At 38.4% G+C, this 20,842-nt stretch overlaps 1 protein-coding gene across 2 annotated transcripts in view; it reads right to left on the reverse strand.

The window, feature by feature from the left end:
* BAZ1A (bromodomain adjacent to zinc finger domain 1A) overlaps positions 1–20,842 on the reverse strand; it is a 101,299-nt gene that overhangs the window by 54,547 nt on the left and 25,910 nt on the right. For both annotated transcript variants that reach the window (XM_081090046.1, XM_081090045.1), the window contains 3 exons: positions 11,904–12,047; positions 7,539–7,640; positions 6,030–6,117 (listed from right to left, as the gene is read on the reverse strand). In XM_081090046.1, the coding sequence (XP_080946172.1) occupies positions 6,030–6,117; positions 7,539–7,640; positions 11,904–12,047 (334 nt within the window). The remainder of the gene's footprint in view (positions 1–6,029; positions 6,118–7,538; positions 7,641–11,903; positions 12,048–20,842) is intronic.

Raw genomic sequence — 20,842 nt, forward strand, 5'->3', positions numbered from 1 at the left:
CTTCATAAAAAACAACAACATAGGACACAATAACACATTAGTAAACCACAAGTGGATATCCTCTAACATGTCATATGACTAACATATTAGGCCAGGCCCAAAACATTAAAACTTCTTGTGCTATTATGAGGTAAGATATATTTTAGTTAGTTTACTTGCTCCTTAAAAAAAACCCTGCATAATTAATTAGCTTTACTAGGAAGAAAACCAAATTGAAATACAATGAATACTCAAGAAGAATGTTTCAACAGTTTCTCGAATTCTAAAACTATTTCAAAATTACATTTACACAAGAATAATTTTTTATTTGCTTTGCTTTTGAATAATTTTGTTGTTGTTAATCCTCACCTGAGGATTTTTTTCCATTGATTTTCTTAGAATGGGAGTGGAAGGGAGGATGGGGGGAGGGAAGGAGAGAGAAATAGTGATGTGAGAGAGATTGGTTGCCTCCTGCACATGCCCGACCAGGGCTGGGTGAAGGGGGGCGTTGAACCTACAACCCAGATAAGTGCTCTCAACCCTTTGGTGCATGGGCTGATGCTCTAACCACTGAGCTCACCGGTTAGGCTGTATGATATTTTCTATGTAAATAAATAATCCATATATTTAACATTAAAATCCATCGTATTAACCAATACATTTTTCTTAACCATTTCCTAACTGCTAAACATTTAGCTCCCCCCTACCCTGGGGTGATTTTATGTATCGAATTTTAAAGTTGACCTGGATAAAAGCAGAAATATTGACAAATTCCTATAAAGTTTCAACTCAGAATTTTAGTTCAGAAAAATCAATCTCATTTTTATCAGAAGTGGTGTGGTTCTAGAATAACTGATAAATCTAAGGGTTTCTCTCCTTTCACCTTGTATTCAGAACTTTTTCACCTTTTTTATCCATGTCCAACTCTAGATTTTTTATTAGCAATTTTGAAGATGATTTTTGTCTAATTGCCAAGATTATCATTCACCTTCCCTCCCTCCCTCCATCTACACACACACACACACACACACACACACACACAATTGATTTTAGAGAGAGGAAGGGAGAGGGATAGAGAGATACAAACATCAATGAGAGAGAGACACAGATCTGCTGCCTCCTGAACACCCCCATGGGGATCAAGCCCAAAACTGGGGCATGTGCTCTGACCAAGAATTGAACCAGTGAACTCTTGGTTCATAGGTCGATGCTAAACCACTGAACCACACCGGCCAGCCAAGAATTTTCTTTCTCTTGAAGAAAACATGTGCCATTTACAAAAATATCTTTCAGGAAATGTGTAAGAATATAATGATACACAACTTCAAATTATTAACAAAACACCACTTCTATTGGAAATTCAATTTTCTATACAGTTCCATTTTGGCTGGAACATAGCTTTTAACATCTAAAACTCAATTAGTTCTGGCCATCAGAAATCAAGCATCTATTAAGATTTTACAGATTCCATTAAGATAGTTGTCTACTATCCCACTTAAATAACCCCCGAATATACAGAATTGCCCTGTAAGTATGAATATAAGGCACATAGTTTCTTTTCAAATATATATATTTAAAAAAGTCAAAATAGGCTTTAATTTGTTAATTACTAAGGTTCCTTATTCACACATAAATACCAGTATCTTTGTGTATTTGCATATTTGCAGGCATTCCTAAAACAGTCTACATTTACCACACTGAATATCACTGTGCTTTGTCGAGGTGTGTGTGTGTGTGTGTGTGTGTGTGTGTGTGTGTGTGTGTCTGTGTGTACATGCATGTGCTTGCACCAGATATCCATTAATAATCTTTCATTATACTCTAAGAGAAAAATGTTTACTGTCACCTTAATTTTCATTTATTTATTAAGTAAAGTTGAACTTCTTTCCATGTTTATTGAATGCTTATTTTCCTTGGAGAATAACTGCTGATGTCCTTCACTACTTTTTCCAATCGGATTGTTTTTGTTCGTTGATATATAAGAGATCTTTGTAAATTAGAGGAACTGGTCAACTGGCTATTTACAATACACATATACAGCTATTCATACATAATATTCACTAACTGCCTACCAAATGCCAGACACTGTTCTAATCACTTAACACAAGTATCCAAATTGTTAACTTCTTGTAAGCATTATTTTATGTGGCTATCTGATATTCAATGCCATAAATAAAGCATAATTGGGGGGGGGCAGAAGCGGAGTGGAGGGGGTCACTGGGGAGAAAAAGGGGACATCTATAGCACTTATTCAACAATAAGACTGGAGGCAGCCAATCAATGATTCTCTCTCATTACTGATGTTACTATCTTTCTCTCCCTCTACTTTCCTCTCTGAAATCAATAAGAGAAAAATAAAAAAAAGAGAATGCATAACATTAAGATTTGTTTCATTTCTTTTTTTTTTTTTAGTTAACCAAATGTCCCAGATTTATTTTATTTATTTTCCATTGATTTTTAGAAAGAGTGGACGGAAGGGGAGACAGAAAGATAAATCATAAATGTGAGAGAGACACATTGACTGACTGTCTCCTACATGTGTGTGGGATCAAACATGTAACCCAGGTATGTGCCCTTGACTGGGAATCAAACCCAAGACCCTTTGGTGCACAAGTCGATGCTCTAACCACTGAGTCACACTGGCAGGGCCCAGTTTTATTTAATAAATACAGTAGGTCCTTGGGTTACTTCGGAGGTCGTGAACAACATTATGCGATTTTTGCCGTAAGTTGGAACCCACCTACATAAGCACCTATGTCACTCACATGGAGCACATACACAGCAGTAATGAAGTGAAACAGTAAAAAAAATTTAAAAGAAAGATAACAACTCCTGACCTTTACTTGTGGTAAATAAATAATAAAAAACAAAGCAGATATGTACATATGTTGAAATGACGGAACTTTTTTTTTTTTTTTTTAAATAAATGGGAGATGGTGATGTAACCACGAAATGACATACGTTGAGTCCCACGTAACCTAAGGACTGCCTGTAATCTATCTTGGTCTCTAGTGATTACTAATCTATTTTTTCATTTATTTTCTTTTGATGTAACATTTAGATATAATGAAATGAATCAATCTTAAGCATACAATAGCTGATTTATGATGCATATAATACATCTCCCTTACCCATTCTATTGCTTTTTTACTTAGATTTAGCATTTATCCCAATGTGTGTTAAATATTTCTCTCTCTTTTTATATGTGTGCTCCAAAAATACTTTATTTATAAAAGCAGGCAACTAGCAGGTATTTGCCCACTGGTGCTTGTTTGCCAACCCTTGATCTAGTGACAAATAGTACTACCATCACTTGAGGAAGACAGAAGGGAAGCCCCAAAAGGTTATTTTACTTACTTACCCAAGGTATCATAGATAAATTACAGAATGTGAATTCAAATTAGTACTAGTCAAATTTATTTTAAAATATATCAACCAGTAAACTATCTCTATATATAAAAGGCTAAAGTGTTTGTCTATCTGACCAGTAGCTATGATGTGCACTGACCACCAGGGGGCAGATGCTCAGTGCACCATGACGTGCACTGGCCATTTAAAAATAAACGGTACCAGACCAACCAATACTTGGATTCCCCCAAGTGGGACACAGGCACCACCACCACCCCAGAGTGACAACCCACCAAATTGCAGCCAACACTGCCAAGACCCCATGGCACAAAATGTGGCCCACAACCCAGCCCAGCCCAGCCCAGTCTGGAAAGGGTTGCTGTGGGCGCCTCGTAATGATGTCATGTAGCAACGACCAGTCTCCTCTCCCTAGTGACTAGCCTCCTTGCAGTTTCTTCAGCCCAGGAACACAACTTGCTTTATAGCCAGGTGCAAACATTTTACAGTTTAACCATATGTTTGTGAAGCATTTTCCCATGCCTCATCTCATTTTATCCTAACAGAAGTCATGGAGTAGGTAGATTGGAGACTTGGTAGAATCCTATTTTCTTTTCATTAGCCGGAAAATGGAGATTTAGAAAGTTTAGAAACTTGATCCGACTGAAAAGTGAGAAATGGTGGACCTTGAAAATGACTTCAGGTTTTCTCGCTGCACAGAATATAGTCAAACACTACTGCAGTTAAATATTTTAACCTTTGTTCTCCCTGCATGATCTATAATAATAATCTGCTTTGTATTGATATTTACTGCTGTGTTGCTGACAATTACCTGAAAGAGGAGTTGGGGTGCTTCACTGGGCTGGAAGTTTAGCTACATCAGAAAGCAGGTCTAATTAAGCAAGTTTTTTCTCTCTATATAAAAGGCTAAGTTGACTCGTACATTTGTTATACATATAAAGTTCTCGCTGGCGCCAATCGCACGTGTGTGTTTCGATCTGTCATTGTCGATCATGAATTTGGTTGACACTTCTATTATAGAGAAAAGGCAAAAAGCAATATTAAAGTATTTCTTCTAATTGATTTCCTTTCAATGTGTATGAATCCGTGCACCGGGACACTAGTAGTAATATAAAAAATAAAGTAATTTAATCATTCACTATCTTTTTTTAGTATTTTGATAAATGAATTTTATTTTTTAATTTTTATTAAATTTATTAGAGTGACATTGGTCAATATGATCATATAGGTATCAGGTGTGGGTCTCTATATTACAAAATCTGTATATTGTGCCATGTGCTCACCTCCCAAAGTTAAATCTTGTTTGGTCACCATATATTAGGACCCCCTTCTCCCCTCCACTCCCTTCCCTCTGGCAACACCACACTGCTGCTTGTGTTTTTCTCATTCTAAAGAATTAGTTTTATCATTTAACTTTTTACTCAGTGTACAATGTGAGGTTTATAAACTTTATTTGTCCTCCTTTAACAGTTATGAATAAATTATAATCTTAGTATTGGTCTCTGATGTTCTTTTTATTATATATATTGTTCTCCTATCTAGTAGGATGTATTTCAGCATTGTTCTTTGATCTATTTTTGTGAGCCATAACCACACTATTCGAAAATTATAGTTACCCCACCCCCACAACCATTCCCTTTCCAAGTTTTCCTTCTATTCTCACCTGGTTAATCATTTTTATCAGGAAAAAAAGTGGTAGTACCTGTACCATCTAGCAATTCTAGAAATTGCAAAAGCAGTATTTAACCCAATCCTATTTAATAAAAGGGTAACATGCAAATTGACCAAACGGTAGAACGACCAGTTGCTATGATACGCACTGACCACCAGGGGGCAGGCGCTCAACACAGGAGCTGTCCCCTGGTGGTCAGTGCACTCCCACAGGGGGAGCGCCGCTCAGCCACAAGCCGGGCTGATGGCTGGCAAGTGCAGCAGTAGAGCCTATCCCGTCTCCGTGGCAGTGCCAAGGATGTCCAATTGTGGCTTAGTGGGGAGCAGGCCTAAGCCATCAGGTAGATAACCCCCAAGGACTCCCCAACTGCTAAAGAGCGCAGGCCGGGCTGAGGTGACACATCCCCGCACGAATGTCATGCATCGGGCCTCTAGTATGTAAAGAAATTTACTAAAAATTGGCTCTAGGTAAAAAGAGCTATTTTTAACCAATTTTGCATTTCTGCAGTATTATAACTTTACCAGTGGCCCGGTGCATGGATTTGTGCACACTGAAAGGAAATTAATTAGAAGGTGGACGGCTGGACGGGACTGGGCGAAACAGGCTGGACATGCCCTGGAGCCAACCTCCCGTGGTCTCTCCCCTTCTGGCCGCACCTGGGGTGGTGCTGCGGCTCAAAGGGCATCTGCAGTCACCGCAGCTTGACAATAAACCAGATTCAGGCCGACAGTGCCCCAGCAACAACACAACCCATGGCCAAAGGTGGAATCACATGGTACCGCAAGGAATTGGGCTCCCTCCTCTCTGGTTCCCAGGTGTGCCTACCGAGAACCGCTGCTGCCAAGTCACCACAGCTTGGCAACTCCTGCATTGAGCGTCTGCCCCCTGGTGGTCAGTGCATGTCATACCTACGGGCTGGTTGGATGGTTGCTTAGCCTATATATATAAAAATCACACTATCCATTTCTCCTTTTTTCTTCTTTCTAACAAATAATTACACTGTCTGAATTACCTTAATTTTAATGACTCCATCTTGTGTTTCACAGTGTTGCTTTAGAAAAAGCTTTAGTTTATCACGAGAAAATAGGTGTTTTCTCCGGCTAATGGGGAAAAAAGGAGAGGAAAGTGTTAGGATCAAAGAATTCAATCCGAACTTCATAATCTCTGTAAATCCATAACCTCAATTTCAAGACTAGGAAAATGACATTTAATTTTCTAAGAGTATTTATGTAGAAGTAGCAAGAAACTTTATACAGAAGTACTTAGTAGAATGTTATAACATCTACTTGATTGGATCTATTATAAAACTCCATTAAAATAGTACATGCATTTATTGCTTAGGAACCACTTAGAAATAAACCGCAAGGAAAATATACTACGAAGAGAAAACCAAATCTTATAAAATTAGATGATCATTCCTACAAGTTATTACCATTAAAATTCTTTAAAAAATTAAAATCAGTAGTCTTTATCAGTAACACTAGGTAAATCAACATTCAATGGATATTGTGAATAGAGTAGGACATGGGTTTTATCAAATTCTAAAATATTTTGTGTTTAAACTTCATATGGCAGCCAACATATTCATGGGACTGGAATTAAAGAGAATTAGAATTTTTAAAATTCTAATAATATACTATTTTTTATTCTCCCTTGCTCCCAAATTAAAAAAGAGTTACTACAACAGTAACAAAAACCACAAAAAAACAAACAAAAAAAATGACACACAAGAATTTCTGGAAAGTTTCTGGAATAATGATTTAATTCAATTCAATGTCTTCCTTTCAAGAAAAAACCAAATTAAAAGCTTCTATGAATAAATAAACTATTAAAAAGTTTTTAAGTTAAAGGCCCTCCCAAAAATATTATTATCACTTTTCTTCAAATACATGAGTATATATGCGACAAAAGGGATGAGAAAATAAGTAAAAGCATTTTACATCAAACAAAATGCAAGATGGACTCCTATGTGGCGAGTTGATAGTAGGCTGATAATATCAACTTATTCAGATGACTAAGAGCCTAACCTCAGCAGGCAAAAATAGGAATTTTCCCTATGGGCAGTGCTGATTCTTTTGTTAACCACTCATTACCTCTCTTTTTTGTTAATTAGGTCTCAAAGAGGAATTTTTAAAGATACTCAATTTTTATTATTTAACTTTCTTAAGAAATGAGAAAAGACTCATCAGATGCTTGTATCTAATGAATAAATTATTACAAATGTGACTAACATATTTGTAAGCACCATCAAATTTCTCAGCTTTGAAAATTGAGTTCTCTCATGAGAAGTACTTCATAAATAGCATCCTTCATAATTTCTTAGATGTGAAGACTATTTACAAATCTAAATAAAGGGCTCATGGAGTCCATTAAGATTCATGTTATCAGCCTATGAGCATATAAATGTACATTTATTTAAAAAAAAAGAAGCAACCACTTCCAAGTTGTTTTACATCAAATCTTCTTAACCTAACATAATTATACTACTTTAAAGCAGCACAGAAAAGATACTGAATTTTACCTGATTTGTGTGGCTTTAACAATAGCACACTCAAATAATTCTTTTTTAGTGGCTTGCACCTTGTACTTGAATAATAAGGGATCAACTGCATCTCGTTTCTTCCTAAAAAGAGTAGAGATATAAATTGGTTAATAATTTATTTGGAAAGGTGAGGTTTTAAATAGAAATCTAGTTCCTCAGAACATACTATAACAGAACCTAAAATATTTTTTTAAAATATATTTTATTGATTTTTTTACAGAGAGGAAGGGAGAGGGACAGAGAGTCAGACACATCGAGAGAGAAACATCGATCAGCTGCCTCCTGCACACCTCCTACTGGGGATGTGCCCGCAACCAAGGTACATGCCCTTGACCGGAATCGACTTAACTTCTATTTCTCCTCAATGATATAAGAATATGACTACCTACCCTTATAGAATGGGTCTGAGAAATAAATAAGACAACATATGTGGGTGCTGTTACATAGTTTAACTCATGGAAAATGCCACCTACTAAAACATAAGAAAATCCAGATTACATTTTGTTTGGAGGGAACAACCAAGAATAAATCACTTAAGTTAGAGAATTAATAGAAATAACTCAACAGATGCTCTGGCTGGTGACGCTCAGTGGTCAGGTATCGGCCCAAGCACCAAAGGATTTCAGTTCGATTCTGGTCAAGGGCGAGTACCTGGGCTGCAGGTTCGATTCCAGGCCCCATCTGGGCATGTGTGGGAGGCAACCAATCAATGTGTCTCTCTCACACTGATGTTTCTTTCTCTTCTTTTTTCTCTCTTCCTCCCTCCCTTCCACTCTCTCTAAAAATCAATGGAAAAATATCCTTAGGTGAGGATTATCAACAACAACAAAAAGAAATAGCTCAACAGAGTAAAGGTCCACAGATGTCTATGTTTCACCCTTCCTGATATCTCAGGATATAGCAGTAACAATCTATAAACAGCCTGGCATTTTATGATGTTGATGTATAATGAAAGCTCAGATTCTTTGAGAATCACAAACTGGTTAAAAATATCTATGACTAAATAATAGACCAGCTTACTCATTTTCCCTATACCAAGTGTTTATTCCTATGGCTAAATCCAGTTACACTTTGTAATGAGCTTGTTATAAGTGGCACAAGTGAGATTGACCAATAGAAATACTCCTCTAAATGCTACATATAACAGGCAAAATATTCACTTACTAATTGGGATTGTGAATTAATTTGCTTTGTACTCAAGGTAAGAAATTAGCCACAAAATATGTAGGTAGCTCTTATTCAAATCTAAAAAGAAGGGAAAGGACATTAATGCACCGAATAAGAGAGTGCCAAACCTAAGAAGCTAGACATTCCTCATCTCAAAGCATGTAAAAGAATTAGAAGAGTATATTAAAAGTTACTATAAAATAATCTTAAATAAATTATTTTAAAAAGAAAAAAATAGATAAACAAATGCTTACCATATTTAAACATGAATTTAAAAAATATCTTTTACATATAAAATCTGCATTTAACTGTTCAAGACTTATCTAATACTAGAGGCCCGGTGCACAAAAATTTGTGCACTCGGGGAGAAGGGGGGGTCCCTCAGCCTGGCCTGTGCCCTCCCTCTCGCAGTCTGGGACCTCTCGGGAGATAACGCCCTGCTGGCTTAGGCCTGTTCCCGGGTGGCAGAGGGCAGGCCCAATCCCTAGGTGCAGCCCCTGGTCGGGCTCAGAGCAGGGCCGATTGGGGAGTTGGGGTGCCGCCCCCTGTCATACACAGAGCAGGGCGGATCGGGAGGTTGCAATGCCACCCTCAGTGACGCTCAGGGTAGGGCCGATTGGGGTGTTGGGGCACCACCCCCTGTCACACTCAAGGCAGGGTCGATGGGGAGGTTGCGGGGCCACCCCTTGTCACCCACAGAGCAGGGCCAATCCGGGGGTTGGGGCACTGCCACCTGTCACGCACAGAGCAGGGCCCATCAGGGGGTTTGGGGCTCCTTACCCTGTCACGCACAGAGCAGGGTCGGTCAGGGGGTTGGGGAGCTCTCCCCTGTCACGCACAGAGCAGGGCCCATCAGGGGGGTTGGGGAGCTCCCCTCTGTCGCGCACAGAGCAGGGCCGATCAGGGGGTTGGGGCACAGCCACTGTCACACTCAGGGCAGGGACGATGGGGAGGTTATGGCTCTACCCCATCACAAACAGAGCAGGGCCTGTGGGGGGGGGTGGTTTGGGGCATCGCACCCTGTCACACACAGAGCCGCAGGGAGATCAGGGGGTTGGGGAGCTCCCCCATATCAGGCACAGAGCAGGGCTGATCAGGAGGTTGGGGCGCCTTCCCCTGTCAGGAACAGAGCAGGGGGGATAGGGAGGTTGTGGCCCCACCCCCTGTCACACACAGAGCCGCAGTGCGATCAGGGGGTTTGGGCGCTGTCCCCTGTCACGCTGATCCCGGTGACGGGAGGCCTCTCGGCTCCGCTGATCCCAGTGCTGGGAGGCATATTACCCTTTTACTATATAGGATAGAGGCCTGGTGCATGCGTGGGGGCTGGCTGGTTTTCCCTGAAGGGTGTCCTGGATCAGGGTGGGGGTCCTAACTGAGGTGCCTGGCCATCCTGGGTGAGGGGATGATGGCTGTTTGCAGCTGGTCACATACCCTTCAGGGTGGGGGTCCCCACTGGGGTGCCTGGCCAGCCTGGGTGAGGGGATGATGGCTGTTTGCAGCTGGTCACACACCCTTCCGGGTGGAGGTCCCCACTGGGGTGCCTGGCCAGTCTGGGTGAGGGGCTGAGGGCTGAAGCTCCCAACTGCTCCTTTTTTTCTTTTTTTTTTATTCTGGGCCAACTTTAGCTCTGGCTCCAGCTCTGAGGCCTCTGCTGCTGCTGAAAGCAGGTATCTGGTTTGTTTAGGTTCTATAATCGAAACAATGTATAACTCCAGCTCTGAGATCCCAGCTCGCTGAAAGGAGGTTTCTGGGGTTTTGTTTAGCTTGTATATTTGTTACAATGCTTCAAACTGCAGGCTCAGAGGCCGGCAAGGCAGGTGGGGAACGTTTGTTTCCTCCGTCACGGAAGCAAGCAAGCCTCATGTTAGTTTCAAGCTGCCAGGCTGCCGGCCGCCATCTTGGCTGGCAGTTAATTTGCATATCGCCCTGATTAGCCAATGGGAAGGGTAGCAGTCGTACACTAATTACCATGTTTCTCTTTTATTAGATTGGATATAACTAAATCTAAGGGTTACAATCTTTGCTATAGTCAAAAAAAAATCACATGAACTACTTTCAGAGTTGCTAAAGAACATACATTAACTACCACAATATCCACTAATGTTGCACACCAAACTATGTATTCAATAAGACACACAGACAAGTGATCTATTAATTTCTTTTTCTGCTTAACAGCAACTCAAGAAAAAAATGAGATGTATCAAAAGACTTATATAGGACCATATCATGTTTCACTCACTCACCCCAAAATCGTTTTTTTCTGTCAGGCAATGTATTAGTTAGATGACCTCGTGCAAAGCCAATTAACCTTTCTAAGGCTCAGATTCTTGTTAAGTAAAAATAACAATACTCTTTCAGAACCGACAAACATGCAGATCAAGCACTTTGCACAGTGCCAGGACACAGTAAATGCTCAAATTCTAGCTATGGATATAATAGTTCGAGTCAGACAAAACAAGAACTTGAATTACAAGGTTTTGAGGGACAGAACCTGTCACTAGCATTTTCAGGAGCAAAGGAGTTAAAGGAAGTATTTAAGAGTGGCCTCCAGTTTCTTATTTGATTATGGTACTATTCACTGAAAAGAGGGAAGAAAAAGATAAGAAAGGCTGAAGAAAGAGTTTTTACGTCTGAGATTCCTAAAATGTAGAGCGGAACAGAATGGAGCAGTGAAGAATTAGGTAGTTGTAGAGAACAGGAGGGAACTGAGCTAGAACACTTAGACACTTAATCAGTTGAGGACTCAGCAGAGATTTTAAATTTACCTGCAGGGAGTGCTAATCTAGATGTGTTTGTGTGCTTTTTCTCTAAGGGCACTCAGCAGAATAAGGCTGCCAAATGAATGCATTTCAGGAAGTTACAGAATTTCTTTACCACGTGTATCATAAAGTGAGTAAGTCTAATAAAGTACAGAATGAATTTTCCCAAGTAAACAAAAGCGGAATGTGTAAATATAGTTGAATGAGATGAGCTTCAATTGCTCTTAAGCTGCTAACTAGAGTTAACTATGTTTCAGTTTTATAAACTCTAACATGTTGTGGAAACACATTATTTAGCCGAATAGTATACCACAATATGACTAGGAAAGAAGAAGGGAGGGATTAAAGAAAAAATTGTTTCAACGGTATGTCATTAGCCAATCTGATATACATTTTAAAATGAATAAAAATCACTTACCCATTTTGAAAAGAACTGCTTTGTGTTTCTGAATCATCACTATCACTGATAATAATAGTTTCTCCATCTACACTACTGACATGTCCATTAGAAAAACCATTCTGATGTGACGGAGGGAGGACTTCCAAAATCCTACACTGTAACCTGAAAGAAAATGATACGTTTAAAAATGCAAATAATTTGACATTTTAAAATCAAACATTTCAAATGATGTAATTATTGTGAACTGAAAAGTTATTTTGTTTTATGGAAACTATGACTGATTGATGTAACCAATTTTACAAAAAAGAACATCTGTAACATTCAATTTAAGCAACGGTTGGCTATAATCCTATATAATAAAAGGCTAATGTGAAAACTGACCCAACGGCAGAATGACCAGTCACTATGATGCGCACTGACCACCAGGAGGCAGACGCTCAATGCAGCTGCCCCTTGGTGGTCAGTGTGCCAGAAGCCGGACTCACAGGCCTAAGCTGTCAGTTGGGCATCCCCCGAGGGCTCCCAGACTGCGAGAGGGTGCAGGCTGGGCTGAGGGATCCCCCAGTGCACGAATTTCATGCACTGGGCCTCTAGTTTAAAATAATACAAAATTATTTCAAAGGTCAATTTATCAAGATTCTTAGCAATTTTATTTTTAACTAAAGTTACTATTTAGAAAATCAAATTCATAATATCTCATTGTACAGCTTGGGCCTTAAAAGTTTTTCAAAGCCTCCAATATTTTAAATTCTGAAAATTTCCTGATCACAATCTTTTTCATTCTCACTGTAACATTTTTTTAAACATTTTGATTTTTAGAGAGAGAATAAAGGAAGAGAAAGGGAGGGAGGGGGAGAGAGAAAGATTTGTTGGTCCACTTACTTATATGCATCCATTTGTTGATTCTTTTTTTTTGCTAATCCTCACTGAAGGATATTTTTTAGAGAGTGGAAGGGAGGGAGGGGGGAGAGAATGAGAGAGAGAAACACATCTATCGGTTGCCTCCTGCACACTGCCCAGGTCAGGCAGGGATTGGGCCTGCTACCCAGGTACCCTTGACTGGGAAACAAACCTGGACCCTTGGATCCAAGGGCCGATGCTCTAACCATTGAGCAACTGGCCAGACTGATTGGTCAATTGTGCCCTGACTGGGGATTAAACCCACAACCTTGGCAAATCTGGATGATGCTCTAACCAAAAGCTATTCCGCCAGGGCCTTATTGAAACTTTTGTTGTGATTTCTGATTTCAGGAAAGCTTCCTATTCACTAACTTTATTACCCCTATTTTGGCTTCCCTTACCTTTGCCCACTCTATCTGGGTTTTATGCACTGCAGTTTCAGACCCATTTATCACAATAAAAATATTCCTCAATCTTATTTTACTGTGCCAATTTCAACTGAAATAATTAAAATGTGGAATATCCATACAATGGAAAAAATATAGAAATGAAGTACTGATAAATGCTACAGTATGGATAAAGCTTGAAAGCAGTATGACAAATGAAAGAAACAGATGTAAAAGGCCACACATAGTACATGATCCCATTTATATGAAAAATCAAACAAAATAAAACCAGAATAGGCAAATCCACTGAGACAGGAAGTAGAGGAGTGGTTGCCAGGAACTTGGGGGAATAAAGGGAAGAGTAAGAGATGAGAGCAAAGGGCAGTGGCTGCTAATGGGCCTGGACTTTCCTTCTGGGATGTAGAAAATGTTCTAAAATTAGTTTCTAGTGATGGCTGTGCAATTCTATGACTATGATAAAAACTACTGAACTATACATTTTAAATGCGTAAATTTTATGGTATGTGGAATACATCTCAACTTGTTAAATAAATACCGTCACAAGTAAAAGCAGGTTATAATAAGGAGAGAGAGAAAACGCGTGCATTGCTGGAATTGTGTCTATGGCACTTCTACAACTCTTAGGCAATCCAGAGGTTTTATTAATATCTTAAGCACATATACTAGTATATTACCAATGGGTAAATTTCTATTTTCTAGAGAAAAAAGTAGCTCAAGAATAGAAAATTTGCTCACTGTAGCATTCATTTGGTCATCTCCTGCCATAAAAAAGTTTTAATATACTAATATTGTGGGCTTTCACCAGCCCCATTCTCCTGAGAACTTCATTTTTCCCATACCCCACCTTCTTTCATATAGTAGCTACTAGTAGAGCTGTCATATTCCCACAAGACCCTGGTCATAGTTAGTTGATACTGGGTGGGCACCTTGAGCTAAGCCAGTACATCTTTTCTAAGATTTTAAAATCTGGAAACTAGAAAGTAAAAATCAGTTTCCCTGCTATCATGGAATCTATAAATTTCTGGTCCTGTTGGCACCCAGGGTCCCTGCCGCATGGAGTGGGCCAGTATGCAGTGAGAGAAAAGAAAGCCTACAAAGAAGAGAGGAGAGATGGCAAAGGTACTACTACAGGTAATCAGTTCTCTTATTCTTGTTCTTTGTTAGATGTAGCTGCACCTTACCACGTCAGGATTAGCTGGTTAATCTTTCCTTTGATTCAATAAACTGATAATTTACCCTTTTGCATGTTTTTTCAAAATGAATTTTTGTCACAGCCCAAATAAACAGAATCATACAATTCCAGAAAGACAGAGTTGGTTTGTTAGAGTTGGTTCATTTTGGGAAGCTGGTGGATTTTAATAAGGTAATAGCACTTTTCATTTCTGTACATTGTAGAATACGCTTCTATTCTCCTTCAGGAGAACAACCTTTAGTATCCTCTACAACATCTAATATTGCTGTTAGGTACAGAGAGAATCAGGACTACGGATTTCCTATTAGGAACTCTGCACTACACCCAAACAGAAGAAAGCAACTGGTTCTACAGCACCCAAATTTAAGAATCAACAAAATGTTGACATGTGGAATTCAAAGCACTCAAAACATCTTATCTTCGCCCTTCACTCATTTCCTCTCACTCTGAGACTTATACAGGTTAAATTAAAAGTATCATATATGGCTCCTTTATAATTTGCTCTTAAAAAAGAATTTTGAAGAAAGAGAGACTCATATTATTAACAGCAGTAGTGAAAGTGGGAACACTCCTATTGATTTTACAGAACTAAGAAAGATTACAAGAAAATACTATGAACCATTATATGCTGATAAATTGGATAGCCTAGGTGAAATGGACAAATTCTTAGAAACACACAAACTATCATAATTAACTCAAAAAGAAATAGATAATCTAAAGAGATCTATAACTAGCAAGTATATTGAATCAGTAATCTAAAACCTCCCAATAAAGTGTTTTTAAAAAGCCTAGGCTCTGCCTGATGTAGCTCAGTGGGTTGGAGTGTCAACCCATACACCGAAAGGTTGTGGGTTTGATCCCTAGTCAGGACACATACCTAGACTGCGTGTTCAACCCCTGGTCAAGGCGCTTACAAGACGTAGCAGATGAATGTTTCGCTCTTACATTGCTCTCTCTCTCTCTGTCTCCCTCCTTCCCTCCCCTCCCTTAAGCTCTCTCTTAAAAAAAAAAAAAAAAAAAAAAAAAAAAAAAAAGCCCAGGACCAGGACCATATGGCTTTACTGGTAAAATTACCAAGTATTTAGACAATCAATACCAATTCTTCCCAAAATTTTCCAAAATACTGAAGAGGAGAGAACCCTTCTTAACTCATTCTTAAAGACTAACATTACCCTGATTCACAAATAAGACAAAGATATGGCAGAACACGTAGAGAACTCTTATAACTCTACAGAAAACATACAATCCAACTCAAAAATGGGCAAAGAACCCGAACAAACATTTATTTTCTTTTTTAAAAATGTTTTTATTGATTTTTAGAGAGAGAGAAAGGGACAGGGAGAGAGAGAGAGAAACATCAATGATGAGAATCATTGATTAGCTTGCCTCCTACTTGCTCCCGACTGGGGATTGAGCCGGCAACCCAAGCATGTGCCCTGACCAGGAACTAAATTAGTGACCTCTTGGTGCATGGGTTGACGCTCAACCACTGAGCTACACTGGCTGGGCCTGAACAGACATTTCTCCCAAAAGATACAAAGGGCAATAAATACATTAAAAGATGTTCAGGATCTTAGTCATACTGGGAATACAAAATCAAAACTGCAGTGAGATACTATTTCATACCCACTATCATGGCTATTAAAAGAAGAAAAAAAAAAGGAAAAGGGCCCTGGTTGGTTTGGCTCAGTGGATAGAGCGCTGGCCTGTGGACTGAAGGGTCCCAGGTTCGATTCTGATCAAGAGCACATGCTCGGGTTGCAGGCTTGATCCTCAGTAGGGGGCGTGCAGGAGGCAGCTAATCAATGATTCCCTTTCATCATTGATATTTCTATCTCTCTCTCCCTTTCCCTTCCTCTCTGAAATAAAAATATATTTTTAAAAAAATGAAAAATGATTAAGTGTGGGTAAGGATGTAGAGAAACTGTAATCCTTGTGCACTACTCATGGGGATGTAAAATGGTGCAGCACTGTGGAAAACAACATGGCGGTTCCTAAAAAGATTAAACATAGAATTATCATATGACCTGGCTATTCCACTTCTAGGTGTATGACCGTAAGAACTGGAAAGGGAAACTCAACAGATACTTGTACACCAATGTTCATAACAGCATTATTCACAACTAGAGGCCTTGTGCACAAAATTTGTGCACTTGTGGGTGTCCCTCAGCCCAGCCTGTGCCCTCTCGCAGTCTGGGAGCCTTGGGGGATGTCTGACTGCTGGCTTAGGCCCGCTCCTCCTGGGGAGCAGTCAGACATCCTTAGCACTGCTGCAGAGGCAGGAGAGGCTCCCGCCACTGCTGCTGCGCTTGACAGCTGTGAGCCCAACTCAGGGCTTCTGGCTGAGCGGAACTCCCCCTGTGGGAGTGCACTGACCACCAGGGGAAGCTCCTGCATTGAGCATCTTCCCCCTGGTGGTCAGTGTGCATCATAGCGACTGGTTGTTCCACTGTTTGGTTGATTTGAATATTAGCCCTTTATTATATAGGAGGATAGCCAAAAAGTTGGAAACAACTCAAGTGCCCATCAACAGATAAATAAAATGTGGTATGTATACATACTGTGGAATATTATTCAGCCATAAAAGGCTAATAATACATGCTACAACATGGATGAAGCTTGAAAACATTATGGTCATTGAAATAAGCCAAACACAAAAGAACATATGTTGTATGAATCCACTTATCTTAAGTATTTAGAATAGACAAATTCATAGAAACAGAAAGTAGAATAAAAGTTAACAGGTGCTGGAATGAGGGAAAAATGGTTAAGTTATTGCTTAATGGGTACAGAGTTTCTGCTTGGGATGATAAAGAAGTTCTGGAAATAGTAATGATGGTCACAAAACACTGTGAATGTACTTAATGCCACTGAATTATACACTTAAAATGGTCACAATGGTAAATTTTACATTATGTTATTTAAAAAAAAAGAAAATTTTTTGTCCTTAAAGTGGAGCTTAATCAGGCTTAGTTACCAAGTCTATATTGGTAGCAAATGGAAATAGTGTCAAAAGAACTGGAGGCTGACTTTCACTACTGGCTGATAGAACTAAACCAGTGTTTCTAAAGAGGAACAATTACAGGAAATTATATCAAAACTTGTTAGGTAATTATGTATCCTAATGATAAAAAGAATCTGTAATTAGTGATATGAACTTCACAAACATATGCAAGGAATCAAATGGACCCACTTTTGAAGCGCCTGGGTATCACTTCCAAGGACGGTATTGCTCAGGGTTCTACGATGAAGCTTTTCAGTGAACCTTTGACAAGGTTCTTCAAGTTAGAAAAAGAGATGGTTTTCCTTGTCAGGGCCTAGGTGAGTCCCCTAAGTTGTAATGACAGTCACAAGGAAAAAACAAAGTAAATAAGCCTACTCTGGGTGCAGGCATGGTTGATGTGATGCCTAAAATGGTTTGACAGTCCATTGAAGGGAATAGTCTATGACCCTAGTGAGGCTCATAGAGCTACAGTAACTTAAGAACTAACTTATTTCATATCATGGGAAAAATCAATACATGAGGAAAATAAAGTATTCTATATGTATTACTAAAAAGCTACAGTAAATAATGACTCCGTAGTATTGGCAAAAAGATAGCCATACAGATAAATGAAAGAGAACAGAGTCCAGAAATAGACCCAAGATTCCATTTATATTTATATTTTGTAAAGGATAAAATTATAAGGACAGAAAACAGATCAGTGGTTGCTAGAGGATAGGAGGTAGGGGCAAGGGTGGACTACAAAGGGGAACAAAGCAATTTTGGGGGGTAATAAAAAAAAATGTTCTTCTATGTCTTATTGTGATGGGTTATGTGACTGTAGGTGTAAATGTCAAGAACTATACACATTAAAAAGGGTGACTTTTATCATAAGAAAGTAATGTACTTTAATAAAGATTTATTAGTTTAGACTATTTAGAATAAAGGCCTACAGAATGTAAGTTATTTAAATGATTGTTTAACCTAAAAGAAAAACATTTATTGCTTTTCTGAAGACATTAACACATATGAGATGGCAAATTGAAGTAGGTCCACTTGTTGGATCTCACTGAAGTATAGATTGGTCTTCTACCCTTACCTGAACAATAGCCAGAGTTCTGTGTAATGCAAAATCTACGTAAAGGGAGTTCTATTCTCCAGTTTTTTTCATCTCAAATATAAACATTAAAAAAATTCATCTTAAAATACCCATTTTTCATTAAGGGAGTTCAATAGACAGGTATTCTCTCTCTTACAACCTGAGTTGGTCAAGCCAAATAAAGTCAGATGATTTCTATACATAAGAAGAAATTATTATATATACAATTAACAAATCAAGATTTTTATGGTATAAAAAAGGTTTTCCAGGATGGCTTCCCAATTTATATTATCATGCAAGTAAATAAGGATTCTAAATTGTAACTGTTAAACTTGCAATGGCAATCCAGGAGTCAATTAGGTGGTAAGTATGGGTCTTGGTACATACAACAAATCTAATATCTATCTAAAAAAGATGGGTATCACTCTAACTTAGAATTCCAAAAACAAAAGAAAACAAAAAACTCTAGCTGTCCCCAAAGCCTCCTTTTTGTATCTAGTAAAAATTGTATCACTGACATACTAGGGTCATTGGGAACAAAAGATTAAAAACAACAATTTCGGGATTTTTTTAGCACACTCCTTGGCTGAGAACAGAAATTTTGACCTTAAAAGGTCAGCAGTGTAAGCTGACCAACAGAAAGCCTTCTTTCTGAAATAGAGCTATAATAAATTTATGTTGATAAAAATTATGATCTTTGCACCTAAATAAGAAGCCTTCCGCCTTTAATCCTTTCTACTAATTTATATTTTTCTCTGCCTTCAAATTCTAGTCAAATAACTCTTTTCCAAAAATTTTTCTTTGATTAATTCCCTGCACCCAGTCATTGGCACCCAAGCATGTATGTTTAAGTAAAAATAACTATTTCTTCTTCACATATCTTTTGTTCCTACTATCTTCTCAATATATTTAGTATTTCTCTTTGTCCTAAATATGAATGCATTTTAATTAATTATGTTTCACTAATACCATTTAGGTTAGTAATATAAAAAGAGCCTAAAGATAAAAAGTCCATTTTCTCATTTCCAATTCTAATATATATTAAATGCCTACTCTCTGTATGATAGGCTATGCTAATTTTCTCTTACTTCATTAGACTAAAGTGCTTGAAGCAATCCCCCAATGCAACATAGCCACAGGAAATATACTTTAATTGTTCAATAGTTAAGAGCGCTGATTATTTGAAGCCAAAACTGGTATCAGTCTGTAAGATTAAAAAGTATCTACAATCTTTATTTTACAAGGCAGTTCTAAAAACAATATTGAACAGTGATCTTTTAACCTTTTCTTGACTAGATAACATTTCATAAATTTTAAATATAAATAGTATTGGGATAATATTTGGGAAAACCTAGCTACAAATGAAACTCTTTGATATAAATCCAATTCTGCTATTTTACTGATTTAACCCACATTGGGAAAAGTGCCTTCACCTTTTGTACTTTTCTCTGATACATATGAATCTTTATAGGAAAAAAAGCAGATTTAAAAAACATATAAACTACAGTCTTAATAAGCAGAGCACACTTTTTTTTAAAAAAAATTTAAAGACTTTAGTTTTATAGAGCAGTTTTAGGCTCACAGCAAATCTGAAAGGAAGACATATATTCTCTGCCCCCACACATGCATAGCCTCTCTGATTATCAATATCCCTCACTAGGGTGGAACATTTGTTATAACTGATGAACCTACATTAATGCATCATCATTACTAAAATCCATAGTTTACATAAGGTTCACTCTTGGTGTACACTCTATGGGTTTGGACAAATGTATTAACATGTATCCATCATTATAGTACCATACAGAGTATTTTCACTGCCTTAAACATCTCTGTGCTCCACCAATTCATCTCTATCAACCCTGGCAACCACAGATCTTTTTAATGTCTCCACAGTTTTGCCTTTTTTAGAATGTCATAGTTGGAATCATACCATATATACCTTTTCGGATTGGCTTCTTTTACTTAATAATATCCATTTAAGGTTCCTCCATGTCTTTTCATGGCTTGATAGCTCATTTCTTTTCTAAACAAATCTTTGTCTAGACCAGGGGTGGGGAACGTCTGGCCTGCGACCCATATAAGGCCCAAGAAATTATTTGGTCTGACCATGCCAAGGCATTAGGGGCGAGTTAATTAAATGTCTGATCAAATATAGCAGGCTAATTTTTAAGATGATAATTTTGTATGGCTCTTGAAGGATGTTATAAATATCCAAATGGCCATAGGCAGAAAAAAGGTTCCCTGCCCCTGGTCTAGATGTACCACAGTTTATTTATTCATTCACTTACTAAAGGACTTCTGGTTGCTTCTGTTTTGGCAATTATTAATAAAGCAGCTATAAACATTTGTATTCAGGTTTTGTGCAGTCATAAG

The sequence above is a fragment of the Myotis nattereri genome (genome assembly GCF_964212035.1).
Source record: "Myotis nattereri genome assembly, chromosome: 1".
Lineage (NCBI taxonomy): Eukaryota > Metazoa > Chordata > Mammalia > Chiroptera > Vespertilionidae > Myotis > Myotis nattereri.